The sequence below is a fragment of the Parus major genome, chromosome 10, assembly GCF_001522545.3.
Source record: "Parus major isolate Abel chromosome 10, Parus_major1.1, whole genome shotgun sequence".
NCBI lineage: Eukaryota > Metazoa > Chordata > Aves > Passeriformes > Paridae > Parus > Parus major.
In genome coordinates, this window is record NC_031779.1 from 421,176 (window position 1) to 444,494 (window position 23,319).

The 23,319-nt window shown below is 54.1% G+C and overlaps 2 protein-coding genes across 3 annotated transcripts in view; one reads left to right on the forward strand and one right to left on the reverse strand.

Moving 5' to 3' along the window:
• Positions 1 to 3,011: 3,011 nt before the first annotated feature.
• Positions 3,012 to 12,902, forward strand: OAZ2 (ornithine decarboxylase antizyme 2; the record flags this gene model as incomplete). Its single annotated transcript, XM_019007934.2, is given in 5 exon segments — positions 3,012 to 3,158; positions 3,160 to 3,240; positions 7,829 to 8,004; positions 9,821 to 9,906; positions 11,583 to 12,902. Coding segments are annotated over 5 exon segments (624 nt in total), but the record flags the coding sequence as incomplete, so codon positions are not given.
• An 849-nt stretch (positions 12,903 to 13,751) lies between these two features.
• ZNF609 (zinc finger protein 609) overlaps positions 13,752 to 23,319 on the reverse strand; it is a 50,283-nt gene continuing 40,715 nt past the window's right edge. The window contains exons 3-9 of one of the 2 annotated variants that reach the window (XM_015639199.2): positions 20,837 to 20,924; positions 18,121 to 20,476; positions 17,323 to 17,689; positions 16,996 to 17,171; positions 16,291 to 16,507; positions 16,093 to 16,171; positions 13,752 to 15,941 (exon numbers count right to left, since the gene is read on the reverse strand). In XM_015639199.2, the coding sequence (XP_015494685.1) occupies positions 16,098 to 16,171; positions 16,291 to 16,507; positions 16,996 to 17,171; positions 17,323 to 17,689; positions 18,121 to 20,476; positions 20,837 to 20,924 (3,278 nt within the window). In that variant the 3' untranslated portion in view covers positions 13,752 to 15,941; positions 16,093 to 16,097. Of the gene's footprint in view, positions 16,172 to 16,290; positions 16,508 to 16,995; positions 17,172 to 17,322; positions 17,690 to 18,120; positions 20,477 to 20,836; positions 20,925 to 23,319 lie in introns of both variants that reach the window. The other variant, XM_015639198.2, reaches the window with a different exon arrangement.

The following is a 23,319-nucleotide window of genomic DNA, read 5'->3' on the forward strand; positions in this document are numbered from 1 at the left end:
GGGGAGGCCGCGCGACGTGGGGAGGCCGCTCCGCTTTTCCCCGCTTAAGATCCCTATCGAGGCGTTGCTTCCCCCTGGAGGAACCTCCCGGGGATGGGTCTGGGCTCGCCAGGGCCTGAGCACCTCTCGCCTCGCTGCCCTCGCTGCGGCGGGGTCCGAGCGCTCCCTCCCCGCGCCCCCCACACCTCCCTGTGCCTGTGGGAAGGTGGCTTTTCCAGGCAGGCTGGGTGTCAGCAGGCACGAACTTACAGGATCTGTGTGTTTTTCTCAGCTGACCGATTCATCTTGTGTGTCTGTTCCTTGTTTAGAGTCCCCAGGGTGTCATTTCCTGCGCCTCTGTCGCCGATAAGAGCCCAGAGGATGCGCATGAAGCAGCCCTGGTTCTTGTCCGTTGCCTGTGTGGGAGATGGTTAAGCTGTGCTGTGCTGACCAGATGGTTATTTACAATTTACTCCTTAAATCGGGCTCCTGGATATGTGTCTAGCGATAATAATAATTGTTGTTGTTATTAGTCGTAGTAGTGGTATTAGTATTCAAGTGAAGCTGCATCTCCAGAGCCTGTTTTGTCAAGGGGCAGAAAGGAAAGCAGACAAAACAGTAATTTCTCCAACGTCAGGGGAACTTTGTGGATCCTTCCATCTGGTCTAAGCGTTCAAAACAAATCAAACCCCCAAAAGAAGGAAATGGGTCGATTTCAGCCCCTGATATGCTGGTGGTGGTCTCAGCCTGGCTGTGTGTGCCAGGGCTGCCTAGGAGCAGCGGTGATGGGGCTCTGAAGTTGCTGAGCTGCCCTTTGCACTTCCCAGGGACAGGGCACGGGGTTGGGATCGCTGGGAGCTTAGCGAGTTAAAATTACACCCGCGGGATGGGAGTTTAGTAACATCGACTTTCAGCTCCCCTTTCCAGCAGGGCACAGATGAGCAGCTTGTACTGAGGAGTTTCTCCACTGAAGGGTCTTAATGCGTCTTAATTTCAGCCAAGCTGCAGGAAAGCAGCTTCTCCAAGGAGGACAGACGTCAGAAGGGAGCACAAGCCTAACTTTTAAGCTATAGGCAGGCCTCAGGGAGAGTTGCCTGAGGATGGATGAAGGAATCAGACGTGGTTGGGTGTTTGCATGAATTTCTTCCCAGAGAGCTGAAGCACAGCTGGAGAAAGCAAAAGCCCTTTCAATCTGTGCGCCGCACAAACTCTCTTCCCTAAGGGTGCTGCTCTCAGAACCCTAATCCTGGGGGGGAAAGTGGAGGTGTGCAGATCTGGGCCAGGGTTGTGCAGGCAGCAGCTGAAGGGGGCTGGTGTTTTGACTTTTGGCATGTGCCAGAGGAAGTGAGACCGGGAAGTGTCTTTGGCTGCTTTTCGTGAAAACTGCCTCTCTGTTTTAATTTTTTTTTTTTTTCCCACAACTCCACTTCATTATCCAGTTTCTCGATGCCTTGGCCGCAAGTTGGAATGAGCTATCAATAGTACATTGTTGGCTGGAGGGTAGAGGGAGGAGGGAAGGGAATAACAAAGCTGCCAACAGCTTTCGGGGGTGGGGACGGCACAAAGTGCTTTGTCATCCTCTCGACATCCACTACTACTGAACACACACTGGCCCATTGATACCCCCAGGCACACCAGGGAGCACAGAACACCCTGCTTTGCTCCCAGACATCTCCTGGTGTAATTAAACTGCCTTTTCTCTGAGAGGTGTCTGCTCTAGCACATGGGAATGCTGCCCCAGAGCCCTGTCTAGCGAACCTGGGGGAGGGAATGTGTGGAGGAAGAATATTAAGTGTTTCCTGTAGAAAGATAGTTTTGGTGGTAGGTGGTAAGCAGAGATCCGTGGCGAATTCTGCCTCGTACATTTGTGAGTTATGTTTTTGGCACTTGAAAATGCCAGATTTTAGTAGTTTGTTTGCAGCTGGCACAGGCAAGTTACAAGGCCAGGTTGGATGGGGCTTGGAGCAACCTGGTGTAGTGGAAGGTGTCCCTGCCTATGGCAGGGGGTGGAACTGGATGGGCTTTAAGGTCCCTCCCAGCCCAAACCAATCTGATTCCACGTTTCTAGGCATCTCAGGTGGTTTTGGCAGTGCAGCTCTGTACTTGGTGTTTGGATACTTAAGCCTGTCTGCCTTGTGGAGAGGGATTAGAGTGGAAAAACACTGGATTGGGAACAGCTTCAAGTGAGAAGTTTCAGGACAGACAGTGGTTGTCAGAACAGCTGCAGAATTTATCCACTTTAGCTTCATTCCTCACTCCGTGCTGATGAAAACCCTCCCTCACCGTGTTGTTTTGGTGGTGCTTCCTTAGCTTTGTGCTGGTGTGTTTCATAATGGGAGCACTGGAGAAGGACTGTTTTCCCTGCATGGCTTTTGCAGGCTGTAGTAGAGGAACACTGCTGGGCCTCAGCACAGAGCTTTTGTGGTGCTGAGAGAGGAACCAAGGCTCCAAGAGTAAAATAGTTTGCTTTGATAAGCCTCTTAAAAGCTGGAGCAGGCATTAAAAGCCTGTGTCCAAAGCAATTCTGGAAGACCATGTGTAGGGCTTCCAAACAAACTTGGAAACTGCAAGGGAAATGTGTTTTCTTGCTGTTCAAAGTATCTCTGTGGGGTGAACTAGTAATTTTTAGGGTTGGAGCGGAGGATGCTTGCATGGCACTTCATGTGTGTGTGAAAATGTTCCCGTGGACATTGTGGAGCCTATTGAAGAACCAGCCCTTTCACTTCTCCTGGCTTTGAAAATGTGAAACTTAAACCTTCTCCTCCTGGGCCCTGTTGATCTATTTGTAGATATTTGTCTCTAGAAAATGTGTGCTCATCTGGTCATGTGTTCCCAGCCATCTGCTCCTGGCAGCCTTCCAGGCCTCCCTTATTAGCATGAGGTTGCTCAGCATTCTCTCTGGGTTCCTGGCTCTAGCCCCTCCTGAAATCCTAACAAAACACTCTGGGTTCTGGTGCCGCTGGGGCAGCGGCTGGTTTCAATGTTGACATCTGGGTGCTGTGGAGGTGCAAGGATACAAATGATCTGGGGATTTGAGAAGCTGGAGCCTCCGAAATGTGATCCCTGCTAATGTAACACGGTGTTCTCTCTCTTTCTCTTGCAGTAGTATTTTACCTTTGAGTAACTGTCCCCAGCTGCAGTGCTGCAGGCACATCGTTCCAGGGCCTCTGTGGTGCTCCTGATGCCCCTCACCCACTGTCGAAGATCCCCGGTGGGCGAGGGGGTGGCAGGGATCCTTCTCTTTCAGCTCTGGTATATAAGGTGAGAAAGATTTAACATCTATACACTGACATGTACCTGTGTCACAACCGTGTTCAGTTCCTCTCACAGTCTGATGGGAATAAATGCAAAGAACTCCAAGATAGTAAGTGGGAGAACAGGTAATTTTTCAGGAACTGAGCTGCAGACAGGTCTCTCCTGCTTAAATATCACCTGTTTATTAAGAAATGAGAGACCATTGTGCAGCGGATCATTCACTGGCCTGTTCCCAGGGGCCTGCTGCAGCTATTGTACGTGGAGCCTGCATTATCAAAACGTGAAAGGGCTTCTGAAATGTCTGGCAGAGAAAGGAAGCGAGAAGCAGAAAGGTGAAATGCAGCAAGGGAGGGGTTGATAAGCTCCTTCCTGCACCCTGGTCCTGAAGGTGAAGCTGTCAGGGCCTGGGAGCTGCCTGGACCGAGGCACAGATGGGAGAGGCAGCCATCCAGCTCCCAGACAGGGCTGTTTCTAGAACATGAGCACAGGCAGGGGAGATCAGGAAGGGTTTGTGTCTGCAGACTTGCAGCCGTCTCATTTTGTGTTCTTCTTCATTCTGTGGGACCTTTCCTTTTGAATGAGGAGACCTGGCTGCTCCTGGCGTTTGTGTGACTTGGCTCACATCTGTCTCCTTTCTGGGACAAGCTCTTCCATTTAGATGAGGCAGAGTGAATTTATGCTCACCTTGCAAATTTGGCTGTTGAGCCAGGGGTGTTGTCATAGGTGTTAGACCTGATTTTTAATTAACCTGTGGGCGGCACACAGACGTTACCTGATGGAAAGATACAGATCCTTTTGGGCCACAGCTCCCAGAGTCTCCTCTTGGAGTTTCTGAGAGAATCACAGACCTCGTGGTTGATTTCAGAATTTCCTTTGGTGAGTTTTCAGCACTTTCCTCACCTGCTTCCCTTGCAAAATGTCGACCTCTGAGCCTCCAGGGACAAAGTCCCATTGGTTTAATGCCCGAGGTAAATTGTCACAGATGTTTGGGGGGTACAGACTCCAGAGAAGCAGCACAGTGAGCTTCCCATCACAGAAAGAAGGTACAAAAATAGCTTCAAGAGGGCTCAGGACAAGTAATGAATCCCCTCTGGGTGGGAAATGGGACCCTGCAGCTGGAACTCCCACCAGCCAGCTTTGCCAAGCCTTGTCTGTGCACCAGGCAAGGCCCAAAGTCAAAAAATGGGCTCAGCATGGAGGAGGAAGGTGGGATCAAATCATGATTTGGAGACTTTGGAGTGTTTAATTCCAGTACAACCCTGAACTTGCACAGATTTTGGCAGTGGCATGTATGTCATCCAGATAGCTGCATCCCAGCAATATGGATCCAGGAATTCCTCCTGGATTTACTGCTTGACAAAACTAGCAGAATTGGTCAGAAAATCAGCCCCTGCTGTAACAAAGAATCATGGAATAGTTTGGGTTGGAAAAACCATCTAAGGTCATTGAGTCCAACTGTTCCGTCTGCCCATGTTCACTACTAACCCATTTCCCCAAGTGCCAAACCCACAGGGCTTTTAAACCCCTCCAGTGATGGTGACTCCACTTCTCTGAGCAGCCTCTGCCAGGGCTGGACAGTCCTTTCGGTGAAAACGTTTTCCCTAATATCCAGCCTCCTCTGGCCTGGCAGAGGTTGAGGTAATATCCTCTCATCCCATCCCTTGCTCCCTGGGAGCAGAGCACGACTCCCACCTGGCTGCACTCTCCTGTCCAGGAGCTGTAGAGAGCAAGAAGGTCCCCTGTGAACCTTCTTTTCTCCAGGCTGATCTCCCCCAGCTGCTTCTCATCAGGCTTGCACTCTAGTCCCTTCCCCAGCTCTCTTCCCTTCTCTGGACATGTTCCACCCCCTTAATGTCTGTCTTGGAACGAGGTGCCCAGAACTGACCCCAGGATCTGAGGTGTGTCAGACCTTGGAGTGGTTACAGGGTTCTGTCTGCCCCCTTGGTCACCTGCTCAGTCTGCTGAGTCAGTGCTGTAGTTAGAGCAGCTGAGCTTTTCAGCCAGCAACCACCAGCATGACCTGGAAAGGCATCTGGATCCAAAAGCTTTAGTCCTTTTCCATCTGTATCAGCTGTTCAGTCCAAGGGATCACCTTTCTGAACACACTTGCCTCTGCTGCCTCTGCGGGCACACAGCACTGGGATACATCACTGCTATAAACTGGGGCTCCCTATGAGTGTTGGCATTTTTGTCTTAAGAGACTTAAAGCTCAGCCCTCCATCCAGAGAGCTCTTCTGGAGGCAGGAACACCAAGAAGTGCAGGGTGGGTGCTGTGCAGCCGAGGTGTGCCCTGGCTGGCAGACTTGGCCAGGAGGCTGCAGGTGTAGCCCATGCCAGCAGCCGGTGCTTCCACAGCTCTCTCCAGCCACTTGGCTGGGATGGATCACAACATCCTTCCTTCTCACCCTGCCAACACACCAGGGCCTCCCCCTATCCTTCCCAGGACATCTGAGGAGCAGAGCAGGACTGGAAAATCTTGTGCTCAATGAATGGGAACCAAGTGGAAGTTGGTCTTTGAGGCTTTCTGTTGCTGAAATTGAGCTGGAGGGCTGGGGAGCCAGGGTTTGGGCAGCTGGGTAAAATTCAGTCTGGTGGCAGGGGGTTTTGTCCACAGGAACATGGCAGGGGGATTTTGTGTGAGGATTTTTCCAGGGTGAACTAAAACTGAGTGCTTGTTGTGTAAACAGGATTTTGCTGTGAACAGCTTCCAAAGAATTTTGGGCTGCTGTTGATGCTTCACAGAAGCAGCCCACAGAGCCTTTCTCTTCCCTAGCATCTCTGTTTGGATGCCTGGAAGTAAAGTGGCAGCTGCCCCAGCCAGGCTGTGTAAAGGTAATTCCCACTGAACCAGGGGAACTGGTTCTGCTGATCCCTGCAGCCGTGCTGCCTTTGGCTCCTGGGCTGTCACAGCGGGGTTTCAGTGGAACAGCCTCACTGGGTTTAGAGCACTGGACATAACTTCTGGTGCCAGGTTCTGAACCAAATAGCTCAGAATGCATTTCCCTTCCTGTGGCAGTGCCATACTTCCCACTCAAAGGCACACCTCCCATGTGTCAATCCCAGCCTGCTTTCCTTACCTTCCTCACCCAGTTTTAGTTTTGTGAGCATGAGAAAAGTATGATATGTGAGCTTTTCTGGAGAGAAGGATGTTTTCTGGAACAGAAACACTTTCTGCACTAAAACAACTGTAAAGGGTCCTGTAAAGTCATTGCTGAAGGATATGCATGTAAGCTCCTTGGATTTTTTTTTTTTTAAGAACCTCTGTATTCAGCCCTGCCTTTCTCTGCTGGCTCCATCACAGCCACAGCTTGATCTCACTAGAGCAGCTCTCAGTGCATTTCTTGGTGCACTCAGCCGCTCAGACTTCTTTCAAACTCAATGAATAAACTTGTTTCCTACAGGATATTTATTCTGGTGAAGTGTAAACTTGTTTTTCAGCTGAGCTTTGTGGGCTTTGAATGAAAAGCTTCCTCTGCTCAGCTTTGGAGGCCAAGCAGCTCCCAATTTGGACATGGTGTTTTGTCACCAGTGTGAGTGTCCTTGGAGGTTTCTCTGTCATACAGTAGTCAAACCAAGGACTTCTGTTTTAAGACAGGAGGTAATAGGAATTAAAGCACTGTGACAGTGGCTTGAGGAGCCTGTAAGGGCTCGTAAGGAGCTGCTGAATTAATAGCCCTGTTAAAATAAAATATCTGGAGGCTGGACAATGATCCAGTGGAGTGAACCACTGCCCACCCACCTGCTGAGGAGGGAGGGACACATGGCTCTCCAGGTGCTCTCATGACCTCAGAGCTGTGCAGGTGCCTGTGAGGGACAGGGACACACCAGCTGTCACCAAGCTCAGGGGACAGTTCAGCTTCACTACAGTAACAGTATTAACTTGGGGCTCTTTGCACTGAAACATGGAAATAATTTCTGGGCAAGCCAAGTGCCTGCAGGAACTGTCTGAGGGAATGGAGCTGTAACCACTGAATTTCGAGGAACTGCTGAGCTGATCCCAAGTAATCTGCATGCTTGGCATCCTCATGAGGCAGGACTGGGGAAGGACATGTGTGTTTGTGGTCTCTGGAGAAGACCTCCTCACAAGCTTCAGATCTGCTCTGGAATTTCCCTGTGCTCTGTGTTTTCCTCCCTTTCACCAGGAGGCAAACCATTGGCTATAAAATCTGGGAAAGCAATTTGTGGTCACTCCTGGAACAGAAAATGGGTCCTTCTGGGGGAGGCACCGAAACTGGTTGGGTTGTGGCAGCAGAAGCTCTGTGTTGGGTGTTGAGTCCAGTTGTGTTCTTGGAAGGGCAGTTCTTGAAGCACCACCAGATGTGGCTGGAGCCTGCATACACTCCTGGAGGGAGTGGAGTCTTCCACTCAGAAATTTAATATTATGTCAATATGTAAAACTACATTCCCTTAGCAGGAAAACATGGCTAGAAATCGCTCTGAGGGCTGAGAACTGTGTGATGTGTCCCTGAGCCAGAAAAAGGGGAAAAGAAAAGCATAATCCTCTTCTCAGTAAAACCCTAAGACTATTTCTTTGCATTTGCTTTTTCCAGTTGTCCCCTGACTGTTCAGGACTTTACATTTTTCATTTTCCCAGGATGAGAAGATCACTGTTAGCCAAGATGTCTCAGTGCATGAAGGGAAGCCTCACATTGTCCACTTCCAGTACAAGGTCACAGAGGTGAAGACCTCCTCCTGGGATGCAGTGCTTTCAAACCAGAGCCTCTTTGTGGAAATCCCTGATGGATTATTAGCTGATGGAAGCAAAGAAGGGTAAGTTCTGGATCCCAAAGGTGCAGCCATGGCTCCTGGCAGGACTTTGCTTACATGGGTGATTGTGGATGGACACCCCGTCCCTGGAAGCGTTCCAGGCCAGGTTGGATGGCACTTGGAGCAACATGGTCTAGTGGAAAGTGTCCCTGCCCATGGCAGGAGTTGGAATGAGATGAGTTTTATGGTCCCTTCCAAACCAAACCATCCTGAGATTCCATGCTGTGGGGAAAATGGGCTGTGCCATGGCAGCTCTTGCTTGTGGTTTGTGCACATTCTGCTCCCTTGTCTGCAGAGTACCCCATAGGAATATTTTCCCCCCAGTGATATTCCAGATGAGTCACCATTTTTTGAGTTCCAACACTCAAGAAAAACAAGCAATAAATGAGCAGAGTGAATTTTTGTATACTTTGGTATGGAAAACCAACAAGATTTTCTCTGCTATTTTATTATTTTTTAATTTTATTTTTCCGCTGGCCACTTGGCAAGCCTATCTTGGCAGATTTCCCTCTCTTTCAGGGGAAAAAAACAGCCCTCCATCCTATTGATGCTCTCCTCATCAGTAGGTGGATCTGCTCTTGGAGCGCTGCCGCACTGGCGCTGGGCTCTGCCAGGAGCTCGGATTTTTCTCTTGGCAGAATCCGGTCATGTTTTGTCCAGACAGCTCTGCTATGGGAAGTTTGTGTAAACGCAGCTTCCAGAGCAGCTCCTTCCTGCCAAGTGCTGTGCCAGAGGTCTCTGCTGCAGTGGAGATGTGGCTTTGCTGGATTCTGCAATCAGCTCCTCCTAAATCTCCAAGTAGGCTTCATCCCTCAGTGACACGAGCAAATTAAAGAAAAACCCATCGCCGGGCACCTTCAGGAAGTGGCAGTGTTGTTGCTGTCTCACACTTGTCTCATTTGACTCTGAGTCCAGATAAATGTTTGTGTAGTTTCTCCAGTTGGCCCATCAATCTCTGGGCTCCCCCTGGAATGGGTCCTTCCGGGAGGGGATTTATTTGCCAGCGTCATTGTGACTTAAAGCGCAATTTTGTCAGGTTATTTTTAGCTGGGTGAAACAGCCGAGGAGAGGCCAGAGGCCATAATTACAGTAGTTCATTAACATATTAACAGAACCTTTGCAAATTTAATCTGCTGTGCTGCGCTGACAGCTGGTTACTGAGATGGAGAGCCAAGGCCTGTTTGTCACTGCTCTGGCAGCGCCAGCGGTTGCAAGTGACAGCAGCTGATCCATGTGCCACCCTGGAGGCTCGCAGAGGAGTTACTGCAGCACCACTTCCATCAAGAGGTGGCAGAAACAATCCAGCTGGAAAGGCAGGAAGTGAGGACTGGGGGGCAGCAGCTGTGCCATGCAGCCCATGCGCCTGGAAAATGGCTCTGCCTGTGCACACGTTCTCTGGGGATGGTTTGTTCTCCTTTTCTGCCTGCCATCAGCTCGCTTCTGGGCGCTTCTCCTTCCCAAAAAGCACAGGGCTCCCAGATCCCCCATGTGCATTGCCAGGGAATGCAGCCTGGCCCAGGAGCAGCTGCAATATTCCGCTTCCTGCCTATGAAGACTTGGGTCCCAAAGCACCACGGGTGGGGAGGGTGTTTGTGGCTGTGAGGACAGGAACTGATCAGGACTCGGAGCAAGCACAGCTCTTGAATCTGCAGGGCAGGAAGCCCATTGTTTCAGCACCCATTGTTTGCTGCAAGGGGGCTGTAAACAATCTTTGTGTCCGAAAACATCCAAACAGTTGATAATTCAATAATGCTCAGAGGCTTCCTCAGGACAGGACTTCCCAGAGCTGATGTCCTTTTGTCTTCCCCCTCCTTGGCAGGTTGTCAGCACTGCTGGAGTTTGCTGAAGAAAAAATGAAAGTCAACTATGTCTTCATCTGCTTCAGGAAAAGCAGAGAGGATCGAGGTGAGGGCTGACGCACGCTCGGGTTTGCTCCTGACATCTCACATGGTGCTGCTGAAGCTGTAAAGAAACTTGGTCATCCCAGGGCAAGACCCACGGGACCCTCCTGGTGCAGAGATTGTTACATGCATAATTCTTAGGGGAATAGTTTTGTGTGGAGGAAACCAGCCCTTTTTGGAGGGTAAGGGCGAGGGAGTGTTGTGGTTTCTCCAGCAGATCTGGATAGGGCTTGGAACAACTTACTGTAGTGGAAGTTGTCTTGGCCCATGGCAGTGGGGTGGAATTCAATGAGCTTTAAGGTCCCTTCCAGCCCAAACCAATCTGGGATTCCATTCATCTGTTTTGCTGTCCTGCCATTAAATACTCTGGTGCAAAAAGCTGCTCCTGAATGATCTGGGATGATTTTCTCATCCAGTGGCAGTTAATATTCCCTCTTTGGTGAGCAGTGAAGTCTCTGTTTGGCACCAGGCTGCTGTGACATGGAAGGTGAAACCAGGGAGGAGTTATTAGATGGAAAACAAGCACTTCGAGCCTGTTGCCCTGAAATTCACCAGCTTTTTAAAGATCTCCTGGCACTTCTGTCCTTTCCGGGCTTACAGGTAATCCTGGCCCTGGCTCGAGATGCTTATGGCTTTGGGGACAGCGTTAGTATCTAAAGATAGAAGTGCTGGGTGAGGGATTACAGCCTGGGGGGCTGGGGGATGTAGCAGGCTGGGAGCATGTCACTCTAAATCCCACCAGAGTCCGGCTGTATCCGAGCGAATAATTCCAACCCCAGCTCTAATTTTACTCCGCAGCTTTGTGAGCTGTCCCGGCTTCTCCGAAACGAAGGGCCTTAGTAAAGCTGAGCTGAGCCCAGGAAGATGTCATCATCCCTTATTACCAAGCCAGGAATAATTTCCAGATCAAGTCCTGGCTGTTATGTCACCACTTAGCACCGGTTGCGTGGATGGCCCCCACGGAAGCTGGGAACGGCCAAGGCCAGGGGTTGTTTGTAGGAGTTCTGGAAACCTGGGTCCTTGTCTATGACAGCTTAAATTCAGTGCTGCCAGGAAGTATCTTCAGGAGCTCCTCTGCATGGTCACTCCCACACAGTGTGCTGGAGCTGATTGCCCGAGGGTGCCATAAGGCGAGGGTCACAGGGCAGCCATTGCTTCAGTGACTGCCACAGAACCGTCTGTCTGGGCTGGCCCCGCTCTCAATTCCCACATGTGGCTTTCCTCAGGTCCCCGACCTGTGCAGAGCTGTCTGGAGTTTGCACTGAGCTCCAGCACCTCCTTGTGGAGATAGCAAATATCTGCCTTGTCCCTGAGCAGATTCCTCTTGGCTGTTGTCTGTCCTCTCGGTGCTCAAGGGTGCTAGGGCAGGACAGAACCTATGGGATGGCCACATGCATCCTGGGAAAGCAGGGATGTGCAGCTGGTGCAGGCTACCAACCACTGCTGTTTCTCACAGGAGATAGCAGAAACATGAGGACAAAGCTGCACAGCTGAAATCCCTTCACACTTAGGAGCAGCTGTGATGAGCACAGGAAGAGCCCTGCTGGAGAGGGCTGTGCTTGTCTGCACAGGAAGCTCTGGATGCACTCAAAGAAGTGTCCCACACACTAAGACTGATGGCTCAAGGGAAAGGTAAAGAGGATTATTCCTGCTGGTAACAGATCTCCTTCTCTTTGGTAGCTCCGCTCCTGAAGACGTTCAGCTTCTTGGGCTTTGAGATCGTGCGGCCTGGCCATCCCGCTGTCCCGTCACGGCCGGACGTGATGTTCATGGTGTACCCCCTGGATCAGAGCTCTTCCTCTGATGAAGAGTAGCTGCAGAGAGGAACTCCAGTGGGACCCTAACATGCTGTTGGAGGGGAGAGAGGACCATCTCCTTTCCTGAGGAGAGGGAAGCAGACCTTCTGTTGGACTGCAAGCGCATTTCTCATTGTTAGATTGGGCTGTGTATCCCCAGAGTTGACTCTCATTGAAACATGTTGCCTAGAGAACTATCTATCACACATATAATCATCACTAGGAAAAGGAAGATGTTTATGAACTGGCATAGGAGCCCTTCCCATGCAGCTGCACCCTGTGGGAGCCCCGGGGTCGGTACCACCTTCGGGACTCCTCCAACCCCCATTGGTGCCTCCTGCCCGCCCCGCGTGGGCTCAGCTGGGACACAACCCATTCATTTCCCACTCAAGACCTTAAAAACAGCCTGGCTTGGTGTGGGGCATGTGCAGGAGATGCTCAAGTTTATCCTTTAACACTACATTAAACCCCCATGCATCTTCACTCCAATGCTGGTTTAACTGGTCTAACCTTTCTTTTCCCCCTTTTTTTTGAAACTTCTTTCTCTTCCAGCTTTTGTTTTACGCAGTCTTAACCCTGTTCCATGTTCCCACGACACTATCACGGCATTCAATAAAAGGGGCATTCAGATGAACTTCACACACCTGGGGCTGCTTATTTGGGAGGAGCAGTCCTGACCTGCACTGTGATGGTTGGGATGGTCCAAAGAGCCAAGAAAAGCTCCTGCCTTTATCCTCCCCCCCAGGATGGCTCTGGAGCAACCCCAAGCCCTCACCTCTGCTCCTGCTCATCTTCCCACAGGGATGAGCTCAAAGTTTGGGATGCCACCAAGGGCTGTATCCAAACCAAAGGCTTGTTGGGGGCAGGTGCTGGGATGCTCTGCCCATCCAGGGGCTTTACCAGGAAGGGGCCATAGTGCCAGCAGTAGGTCATGGATCAGCCCAGCCCTTTCCTGTGCCAGAGGAGCTGCCCTGTCCCTGTACCGTGGTACTGTACCCCGGCTGACAGGCCCCAGGGCCCTGCCCTCAGCTCTTCCTGGCCTGGCTCCTTCTTGTGGGACTGTTCCTGTTGTGCTCTTGCCCTTTGATAGATGATTCTGTGGGAAGCTGGACCCGAGCCACTCCTTATCCACCATGGTAAGTGTTTGGTTTGAGAGGGATGGGGCTGAGATACTAGTGTGTGTGAATAAATCATCATAAATTTGGGTCTCTTTTGCCCTCCTTCAACTGCATGAAATCAAGAGGGAAAGGAGCTGTTTTCCTGCAGCAGTGCATTAGACCCTCTACCAATTTAAAATCAAATGGGCTGTCCTCTGAAAGAGGAGTCCTGGAGAATGGGTGTTCCCTGCCTAAAACTGCTGAGTGCAGGGTGCAGTTTTATCCCTTGTAGCTGGAGCTGCCCCGACTCCGGCCTGAGACTGGCAGGTGCCCCCTGGGTGTCCTTGCATGTGCCAGTGGCAGCTGCCACCCCATGGTGCCCCAGGCTGGCACATCCTACCTGATGGGATGGGAACCACTTTGCTCCCTCCTTCTTACTGGTAAAACAGACTGATAAAGTGTAGGATTCTGGTCACAGGAGCTGAAGTGAGGCTGATCTGAGCTCTTTATTGTGCTGGAGATATGAGGCTGTGCCACTGCATGTGCTTCTCTGACAATTTCAAATCCTCTCCTGCCCTGCCTCAAGTAAAGGAGGGAAAATGTGGATTTCTCACATCACCAAATGCCTTCCAAAACACCCTCTAAAAAACCTGGAAGGTGCCTCTGATGTCCCTGGGTGCTGCCTCCCACATGGATCACTTCCATGGCAAAGGTAGAGAAGCCAAACCTGGCCTTGTGACCTCCCCCATGGGTCCAGCACCTCCTCTAGCCTGGGGCCATGGTGCAGGCAGGGCCTTGGTGCCCAGGGGTTCAAGGCAGAAGCCTTGGGTCACTGAGATGCCTGAGATGGGGAAACCCCCTCTCCCACCCCCCAGAAGTAACTGGCCACCGTTTTTGGGGATAAAGGACCAGACTTGGGGGAAGAGGAAGAAAAAGCCACCCTCACAGGTTTGTGATTGTCTCTTAAAAAGATTTATTCTCCCTCCTTGCCTGAATGTACAAAGGCAAGAAGAGTACAGTTTGTATATATATATATTTATATATATATATATAAAAAAACAAGGAACTCGGTAATAATGTACACTTTACAGAAGGGCAGAGTCAGGAAGACTGAAATGAAACCCAACACAGCAACGCCAATGGAAACAAGCTATAAACACCAACGGTCTGACACCGGGGCTGGGGGTGGCCCCGTGGGCAACAGCTGGCCCAGAGAACCCGGGAAACGTCAAACCTCAAACCTATTCTGCATCAACTGTTGTTTCATTTAACACCTAAAGGGAGACTCAACTGGGACCCAACTGGGAAGGTGGGGAGCAGCCCCCCGACCCCCTCCGACTGCCAGCAAAGCCTGTGGCACTCCCCAACACCCCCAGGCACTTCCTCTGCGCCGCTGGAGCCGCTGTGGGCCCCGGCCGTGCTGGGAGCCCGGCTGTGCCGGGCCGGCCGAGGCTGGAGGTAGGAGCAGCCAGCGGGACACTCCTCCAGGGCTGGGATGGGGGCTCTCCAAAGGACCCAGACCCCAGCAGCCCCCGGTCCCGCAGCTGCAGGTGGCTCTGTGACGGGTGCGGGGAGGGTCCATCAAGCCACCCTGTCCCTGTGGAGCGTGCCGGGCCACGCGGCCCCGTCTCCTTCCAAACACAACAAAGAGTGGAAGAAAAATGAGTCAAACAACAAGAGCAGGCTGGGACCACTGTGCTGCCGGCACCTGAACCAGGGCCAAGAGCAGCCAGTGCTCCTTTCCAACTGGGTACAGTGGGATGGGGAAGAAACGGGGAAAGAAAACAAAACCCAAAACAACAGCTTTCAAACAATTGCTTTTTACAGTATGTACAGAGCCCAGCAGGCAGAGCATCCCCTTACAGCGGCCCTCGGGGCTGGGTGCAACACGGACACACAACTGAGACCGACCCCATGTCCCCGGCCGGGCAGCACAAGAGGCGTGGGACGAGCAGGGGCGGCCCGGCCGCTGCGGGGCCGAGGTAGAGCGTCGGCCCGGGGAGAGCCACTCTGGGGCTGGGGGCAGAGGACCAGAAAGCCCCTGTCCTCAGAGCTGGGGAGCAGCTAGGAGTGGGGACCATCTTCCTCCAGGACCTGGTGCCCCCAGCCCTGGCACGAGGCTGGAGCAGGGACCAGCGGGGCCCCACGTGCCTCTGGCAGAACCTAAGTGTGCTTGTTTCTTGCTGCACCCTGCCTGCGGCCTGGGGAAGCTGCCCAAAAAGCAAAAGGTGGATGAAAAGGGGAGCCACAGGCCCCCAGAGCAGGATGTGCTGCCCCAGAGTTTGGGGGACACTTGCCATCATAGTGGGGCAGAGGAAAGGCTGGGATTTGCAGAGTTGCGGCTCAGAAACAAAAGCAAAAGCCTCGGGCAGGAGCTTCAGGCAGGTCTGGACCGTGCACAGCCTGGGGGGCCTGGCAGCCTGTGGGGTGACAGACGGCCCCCAGCTCTGTACCCTGCCACCCCTAGCCCCATGGAGCCCCAGCCCCCAAGGGCAGAGGCTCCTTTGCTGGGGCCAAGAGCTTCCCCAGCCCCACTCTGGCCATTGGCCACATGCTGGTGGCTCCTGCCCACAGGCACGACTGTGTTGTGGATGCTGTGGGGTGCAGGACCAGATGAGAGGCTGGGAGAGCCCCACAGCTGCCTCCAGCCAGGCTGCCAACCACCAGCCCGCTGACACCCGCCAAGGCTCTGTGAGCCAGTCCTTCCTTCCCTCCTTCCTTTCCTGAGACTGTGGCCACATGGCAGGCTCGGTCCCATGTTCCAAGTCCCTGCCTGCCCCCAGTCCTGTCGTGAAGCAGCAGCTCACAGAGACACGGCAGGGTCCCAAATTCATCGAGAAACCTCAGTGCTTCTGTTTCCTCTTCATATGCACCAGGCAGGTGAGTTGACTCCACCCCGAGTGCTGGTGCTCAGTAGAATAAATACATCCGCAGGTACCAGCTCACCCACTCGCCAAAGAGGGGTGGGGTGGGGAGTCAGTGTGTGTCCGACGAGGGGAGAAGACAGAGTCTGCCTCGGATCACGGCAGGAACGTCAAGCAGTACAATTAACACCATTCAACTGATGTCTAAAGGAGTCTCCAGCGCTTCTCCATGTGAGCCAGTCACACGTCTCGTATAGCCCAGGCATCCTGGTGCGTCACATCCTGCCATGACCCAAGGGCAGGTGAGCTCCCTTGAGCCCCAGTGCCATGGGCAAACCCTAAACCCTCGAGGGCATCCCGTGAGAGCCCATCCCGGCCTCTTCCGGCCCGGCCCGGCTGCCCGCGTGGAGGTGCGGCAGGAGCGGAGCCTTACCGTTCTCACCTCCGGGGAGGTGGGTACAGGGAGGGAGCGGAGCCTTGCTGGCTGGCAACGATGGCTGTGGAGGAGAGACCTGGGGGGAAGAAGAGGCGTCAGGAGCTGCTAGACAGGGCCGGGCACCTCGAGGACGGGCTGAGGGTCCCGTGGCCCAAGGGCAGGTGCAGCTCCAGCCCAGCCCAGCCCCACGCTCACCTGTTGCATAGGGCAGGTTGTACTGTGCTGGCAGCAGTGAGTACCCGAGGTGGTGGTGGTGGTGATGCGTCGAGAGCAGGCGCTGGGAGGGCGACGTGCGGGGCCGGTCGCCGCTCCTCTCCCCCGCACCCGCTCCCCCAACGCTGCTGCAGCTCCCGCTGCCCCCCACCACCCCACAGCCACTGCGGTCCCGCTCCTGAGATGTCTTCTCACTTATCTGGAGAGGAGAAAGCAGACACATGCTAAGAGACATGACCGGCGGCCCCGGGGCACGTATTGGGATATTCCCTCTGCCCAAAAGTTTCCCATGATGCTGATGGGAAGTGGGGTGGGATGGCCAAAAGCCATGCGGAGGACACAGGGCCTGTTTGAGGACAATTCTTTCCTGTGCCCAAGCTCTGTCTCCCAGCTTAGCCCAGGAGGAGCCACGGGATGGGAGACAACTCCCACATCCCCCCTGCCAGCTCCAGGGCTGAGGACAAGTGTCACCTGATTGCTGCAGGGCCTGGAGAAGCCCCAGCACTGGGGCACAGGATTGGAAGGTCCATCCCAAAGGATTTGTAATGTTGGAATCCATGGCTGCAGGTCTCCCACAGCAGCAGAAACAGCAAAACCACACAGCAAGCGGAGCTGCTCCCACCTCCTTACAGGATCCAGGGACTATCCCACAGAGCTGGGCCAAGCCAGCGCTCTGCTGATCCTCACCGTGGGTGATTTGCTCTTGTAGTGGCTGGCATGCTGCTGCAGGATGTCCAGGGCCTTGGACTCCGAGCTGGATTTACAGCTCACGCTGGGGCTGGCTCGGGACTTGTCGCTGTCATCGCTGCCGGACGCCTTGCTCCCGTACGGAGAGAAGGAATAGCTGGAGGGTAGGTATGATCCTGGGGGGAGAAGAGCAGTCAGGGCACCAGGAGCAGCACAGTGGGAGCATGTAGCTCTGTATGTGTGTGAGAGGATGTCCCACAGCCACCCCCCATGCTGAGAGCAGGGACAGCTGAGAATGGACAGCCCTCGAAGCCCCCAGCTCCCTACCTGGGTAATTCTGCATCATAACGGTGGGCATGGCACGGTAGCTGGGGTGGTTGGGGTCATACGACTGGCTGTAGGAGTAGCCGTGCATGTACGGGATGTAGGACTGATGCTGCGTGAGGGGTGAGGACACAGGGACGTGGACACTGGGCCTGGGGTCCTTCCCCACCATACGAGCCTCCTCGGTGGGGGTCAGCTTGCACTCAGAGCTGGTGCTCTCCTTTCCGTCCTCCTTGGACAAGGCTTCTTTACTTCGATTTCTTTCTTCCTTCAACTTTCGGTCCCTCTCCTCTTTCCACCGCTCATCCTCTGTCTTGATGTCTGAGTACTTTGCTGGGTACACGTAGGTCCACATCCGGGGCTCAGCTTCCTGCAGGAACAGCCAGCTGTCAGAACAGAACCCCCAGAACCCCCTGGTCCTGCCTGTCCCAAAACCAGCCTGCGTTTGGAGGAGACTGGCAAACCCCACTGCCCTTCTCTGGGCTCTCCTTGGCCCATCCACAGCCTCTGCTTCCTGCAAGAACAGCCAACCACCTGAGCAGCTGCCTCCCCACGGAGGAGGGGAGGCAGCTGCTGTCCCAACTCCAGGTTGGGTTTGGAGGAGATCAGCAAACCCCACCTCCCTCTCCGTAGCTCATCCATGGCCTCACAGCCTCACCCTTTTCCTGGCCCCAAGGGTGGAGTCCCACCACAAGCAGAGGACAACGTGTTCTCTGAGGTGATGGCCCCAGCAAAACCCAGTGAGCAGCTTCCTCCAGGAGCAAACCCAAAGCTGGGCTGGCAGACAGGGTATGGCATTACCTGTCTGTACCAGAGAACAGGGTCCACTTCTGCTTGCCGGCCACACTCGGAGCCAGTCTTCGTCTCAGCCGTCTCCTTCCCTAGGTGACCAGCTTCACTCAGCTTCACTTTGAGCCCCTCGGCAACCTGGCCGCTGGACAGCTTGGACGAGTCCTCCAGCTTGGGGATGATGACAGATTTGGCCATATCAGGACCTCCCTGCTCCTTGGGCTTGCTCAGCCCTGACTTGACGAGGTCTGTGAGGCTCGGGGCTTTGGTCAGTGTTGGGGGCATGGGTGGCTTTTGCTTCCATTCCTCTTTGAGTGCTGCCTCCTTCTCTTTCAAGCCCAGCTCCGCCTTCTTCTCCAGCCCTCGCTGCTGCTGCTGCTCCAGGCTCTGCCGCTGCTTCTGCTGCTCCTCGTACTGCTGGCGGTAGGCAGGGTTGGTGCTCAGCAGATGAGCGTGGTAGCCCTGCTCGCTGTAGCCATAGGGCGGCACGTAGGCGTACTGGTTGTAGTAGAGGGATTGCATGTACATGTTGGGGCGCTGCTGGATGACCGAGGGCTGCTGGCTGGAGCCACTGCTGAGCTCTGCCTTCTTCTCTTCACAGCCTTCACTCTTCACCTTCACCTCCGGGTTCTCCTGCTCCTCGTCCTTCTTCAGCTTCAAGGTCTGTGTCTCAGCCGCAGACTGCCCACCGGGGTTCAAGGGGCCTGGGCTAGCCTGGGGGTAGCCAGGGGAATAGTAGGTTTCAAAGCCTTGGTAGAAGGGAGACTCCTTGCTCTGTGGTTGTGGAGGGAAAAGAGCTTTTTTGGCGCCTTCCTTGACCAACTGCTCTGGATCCTTTGCCTTCATGTTCTCCAGCTTGCCCTCCCCATCCTCCCCAGCATCGGAGATGTCCGAGTAGGCCGGGCTGTTGGTCTTCACCGAGTTGGCCTCTGCCCCATTCTGGGTGACAACGTGCAGTGGGGTCAGGGGTTGGGCTGTGTTGGTGTTCTCCAGCCTGCTGGCCCCACCGATGGAGGGACTGGGGGCATTGTCAGTGAAGCTGTAGATCTTATCTGCCTCGGCCTTGATGCTGGCGAGCCGGCTCTGGTGGGGGTCAGACGAACCGTTCAGCAGCCCCTCGCCTTTCATCCCCAGCTCGCTGGATTCCCCCCGGAAAGGGCTCTTACCTTCCTCTGCTCTGTAGGCTTTGCCAGGAGTCAAAGGGTTTTCCACCTCTTTAGGGTCCTTCTTCTTCTTGTCTTTCTTCTTCTTTTCCTTGGAAGGGGTGAGGGCAGGATTGACAGCAAAGGGCTCTCCCATCACTGTTGGCTTGGGCTGGATGGGTTTGAGCTGGGGGCTGTTGGGCATGGTCTGGACCACAGTTGTGGCGAGGCCACCGGAGGAGCCGGGGCTGGCTGTGGTGAGCGTGGCAGTCTGGAAGGTGTAAATTGGCTGTGGGGGGATGGCTGGTGCAATGGGTCTGGCTGACTTCAAGCTTTTGGAAGGAATCTTCTCCTGTTTAGCACCAGAGGCCTTCTTTGACTTGTCCTTATCAATGCATCGCTTCTCCAGCGAGTCAAAGTCATCGTTACTCGTCTCATCGGCCACCGAAGGACCATCCTCAGAGCCATCATTGGACAGAGCACCCGGGTCTGTGTCCCCTTCCCCACCCACCTTCTTCTTGCAGGGGACCTTGGTGCTGAACTTGCTGGATGGGGAGGGGCTGTGGGGCTCCATCAAGCGCACCTTGGGGGTGGCCGAGCGAGCGGGTGAGAGGGAGCCTTTCTGTGTCCCGGCAGCACCATTGCAGCTCCCGACGTCGGCGTGCAGGGAGGGCTCCTCGCCATACTCGCTGTCCACATCAGCCTCCAGCTTGCTATCATCATCCGTGTGTGCGTGGGCCTGGTGGTACTTCAGCCCGTTGATATGCTTGTACTTCTTATTACAGTTGGGGTGGGGACAGTCGATGAGGATGGGAGAGGGGCAGCTGCGCTCCAGGATAGCTGGCTCCACCTTGACCGCGGCAGGTGGCACCGTGGCCGAGCCCATTGAGTTTGTGCGGATGCGCTTGCTGCCCTTGGAGTCCTCCGAGCTGGAGTTCAGATCCATGTCAGAGAGAGGTTTGCTCTTCCGCTTGGTGACGGAGGAGGGACTGGCCTTAACATCCTCAGCGGTGCCACCAGGCGGGGTGCGGTGGTCCGAGGAGTTCTGGCTGCCCCGGCGCCCCTTGCTGTTGGCTCCCGCCCGGGTCTTGCTGCTGCTGCTGCTCCCCTTGCTGTCCGAGGCAGCGGCCGCCTCATTGACCGGCGTGTTGCTGTTGGGGCGCACACGCTTGCCCCTGCCCCGGCCGTTACGCATCTCCAGGTCGCTGGTGGGAGAGTCACAGAACCTGCAGGGAGGAGGACACAGAGGTTTCAACAGAGAGGTGGTTGTGCTGGGCTGTGCTGTCCCCAAGGCACGGTGGGGACCCCCTTACTCCCCTCACTATCACTCCCATAGACTTCTCCCCCCACTGACCGATAAAGAGGAAACCAGAGAGGTCCCTTGGGATGTGCTAAACCATCTCCAGTCCCAGGACAAGGCACGTGTGACTGCAGGGGCAAAGAGCCACGGGAGCAGTTGGGTTGGGCAGGGAGGAGATGCCAACCTCTGTGGCAGCAGGGCAGATTGTCCCAGGTGCCTTGGGGGTCATACAGGGCCAGATCTGCCCACAGCACTAGCAGACCCCCAGAGCCCGCCAGCCACTTACCGGGGCGGTGCCCAGTCATGCTGTGTGCAGTCCAGCAGCGTCCCCACGTACGTCTTGTTCCTCCAGGTGACGTTGACCACCAGCATCCCTGCAAGGCGAGGGGGAAGGGTCAAATGGGGCCAGGTGTGATCCCACAGCACCAAGAACCTGCCCCTCGAGACAGGCAGGAGGAAGAGCTTAGCTCCAGAGTTGAAGTAGGGTAGACAAGGGGTCATGGGCTCTCAGAGGAGGTGAGACATTGGGCTCAAGGCTGGAGGGGCACCAAGATAGGAGCTGGAGGCTCCCAGCTCATCCCTTCCCTTGACATGTCTCACCTAACCCCTCTTCCAGTTCCCTGCTTTCATGGGAATTTAAAACCCAGTGAACTACAAAGGGCTGTGGGATTTCAGGGGGGACCTGAAGATCCACATTGGATCCATGTGTGCTCAGGTAGGGGAGGGAAAGATCTCCAGAAAGAAAGAACTGGGAAGACCTCGGGGGAAATGCAGAAAGCCCCTAGCAAGGCTGTGGACCCCAAAGTGGAGCTGCAGACCCTGCAGCAGGGCTATGAACCAGCATGGCCATGTACCTCATGACTCTCCAGAAAAAGCTGCTACTGCCACTAGATGGCAAGCTGAGCCCAGCATTCCTGATCAGGCGACTGTCCCTGGCAGGAAAACCCAATCCTGGCAGAGCAACCCTCTGTTGCCCTGGGGCACTTTGCTTCAGCACCTCCAGGGGCATCCCTCTGCCCTTCATTTTCATCTGGAGAACCACCCATGGGGCCACATCCTCCCATCACACAGCAAAGTCACGGGGCATTTAGAAAACCTTGGTGTTTCAGCTTTTCCACGCTAATTCAGAAGAGGAACTGCCTGGCTCACACCCACGCCACAAGGACCCTCAGCACCTCTTCTGGGAGGCAGAGAGGTCCTCCACAGTACCCCTCAGCATCGTGGTATCTCCCCCTTGCCAGGATCACTCTGGTTTCTGTGTAACTGGAGCAGTTGTGCCGGGCACATTTACCCAAGCAAGGTAAAACTCGGGAATGTGTTTGCGAGGGTTGATGAGTGCAGCGAGATGTACGGCCCCGGGAGATGGATGGAGCCCAGGGAGCCCGGAGCAGCTGCGCCTGAAGCATGTTTATAAATCTCAGTCCACATCCCCTGCCGTGCTATGCCAGCGGCCAGCTGCAGGCTTTGGCAAGGATAATACATGGAGCCAAGGCTCGACACGGCCTTTTCAGAAAGAGAAATGAAATGCAGACCTTCTCTTTCTCCTTTTCCTCCTGGAAAATGTTGGGAGCAGATCATGGGAAGACATGGTGCCAGCACATGGCCAAGAGCCACAACCAGCTCATCCCAGTGAGCAAGAGACACTGGGTTCTGCCTTCAGAGGAAGGTGCTGGGGACCTGCCTTAACAAAGATGAGGCCAGGATGTGATGATGGAGACAACCTGAGGGAGAAACCAACTGCTGGGAACCCACAGCCCCACACATGGAAAGATCAGTGGGAACAGTGGGATGCTGGTTCCAGGCATCCCAAAAAGGGCACATGGAATGTTGTCTTCTGTTCTTCCTAATACAGTTTTTCGCAGGCAGGAGCCTGTCCCCCTTTCCTTAAAACCCAAAGAAGCTGCTGGCCGAATCCTGCACCCCAGCCCAGTCATTCCCAGGAAACCTCTGGGGAGCTGCTGTGGGATCCTCCCAGGAGCTGCCCAAGGACCTGAGAGCCACTGAGGAACAAGCAGCACTAACCCAGGCCTCATCTCTCCCAGTCCCTCTGCTCTCTCTGCCAATTCAATCCCTCTGGAGCCAGAGAAGACCACATGAGCCGCTGGAAGTTAATTGCATGGCAAACCACTGGAGTCTCTTGTGCATCCCAGGGCCAGTGTGTGATATTAGAAAGGAGGTGCTGGCATTTTTCCTCCTGACCACCACAGTCACAAGAGATGAAAGAGGAAGGGGCAAAACGAGCCAGCACCGTCTCTCCTTCCCTGTTGGAACAGCAGACCTCCAACACACACCAGCCTATATTTAACCCGCTGCAACCAATCATACCAAATCCCCTCCTAATCCTCCAACAATAACCCAGGACAATTTAAACCCCAGGATAGATCCTAAGCAGCTTTTTTCACCCACTGTGTCCTCCTCCCACAGCAGGATGATGAGCAGGCACAGGCATGACAAGGGCAGCAGTGAGGAAGTAATGCTTTCGCATCTTCAAGAACGCAGATGCTCTTGAACAGAAGGAATCCCACTGGGTAACTCCCATCCCACCTTTCATGAGAAGGTGAATCTTAGAAGCTCTTAAGGAATGGATACCACCCAAATCTGGGTGCAAACCACTCAGCATCCTGCTCACCAAGTGCTCACATAAGAGTTGTATCCTGGTTGGAAAAAGTAAGGGTTGGTGACGGTGCAAAGTTGCCATTCAGGAAGGCAGTGTATGAGAAAATCCTGGGATCATATGGGATGGAGGACAAGGCTGCTTGGAGCCTTGTA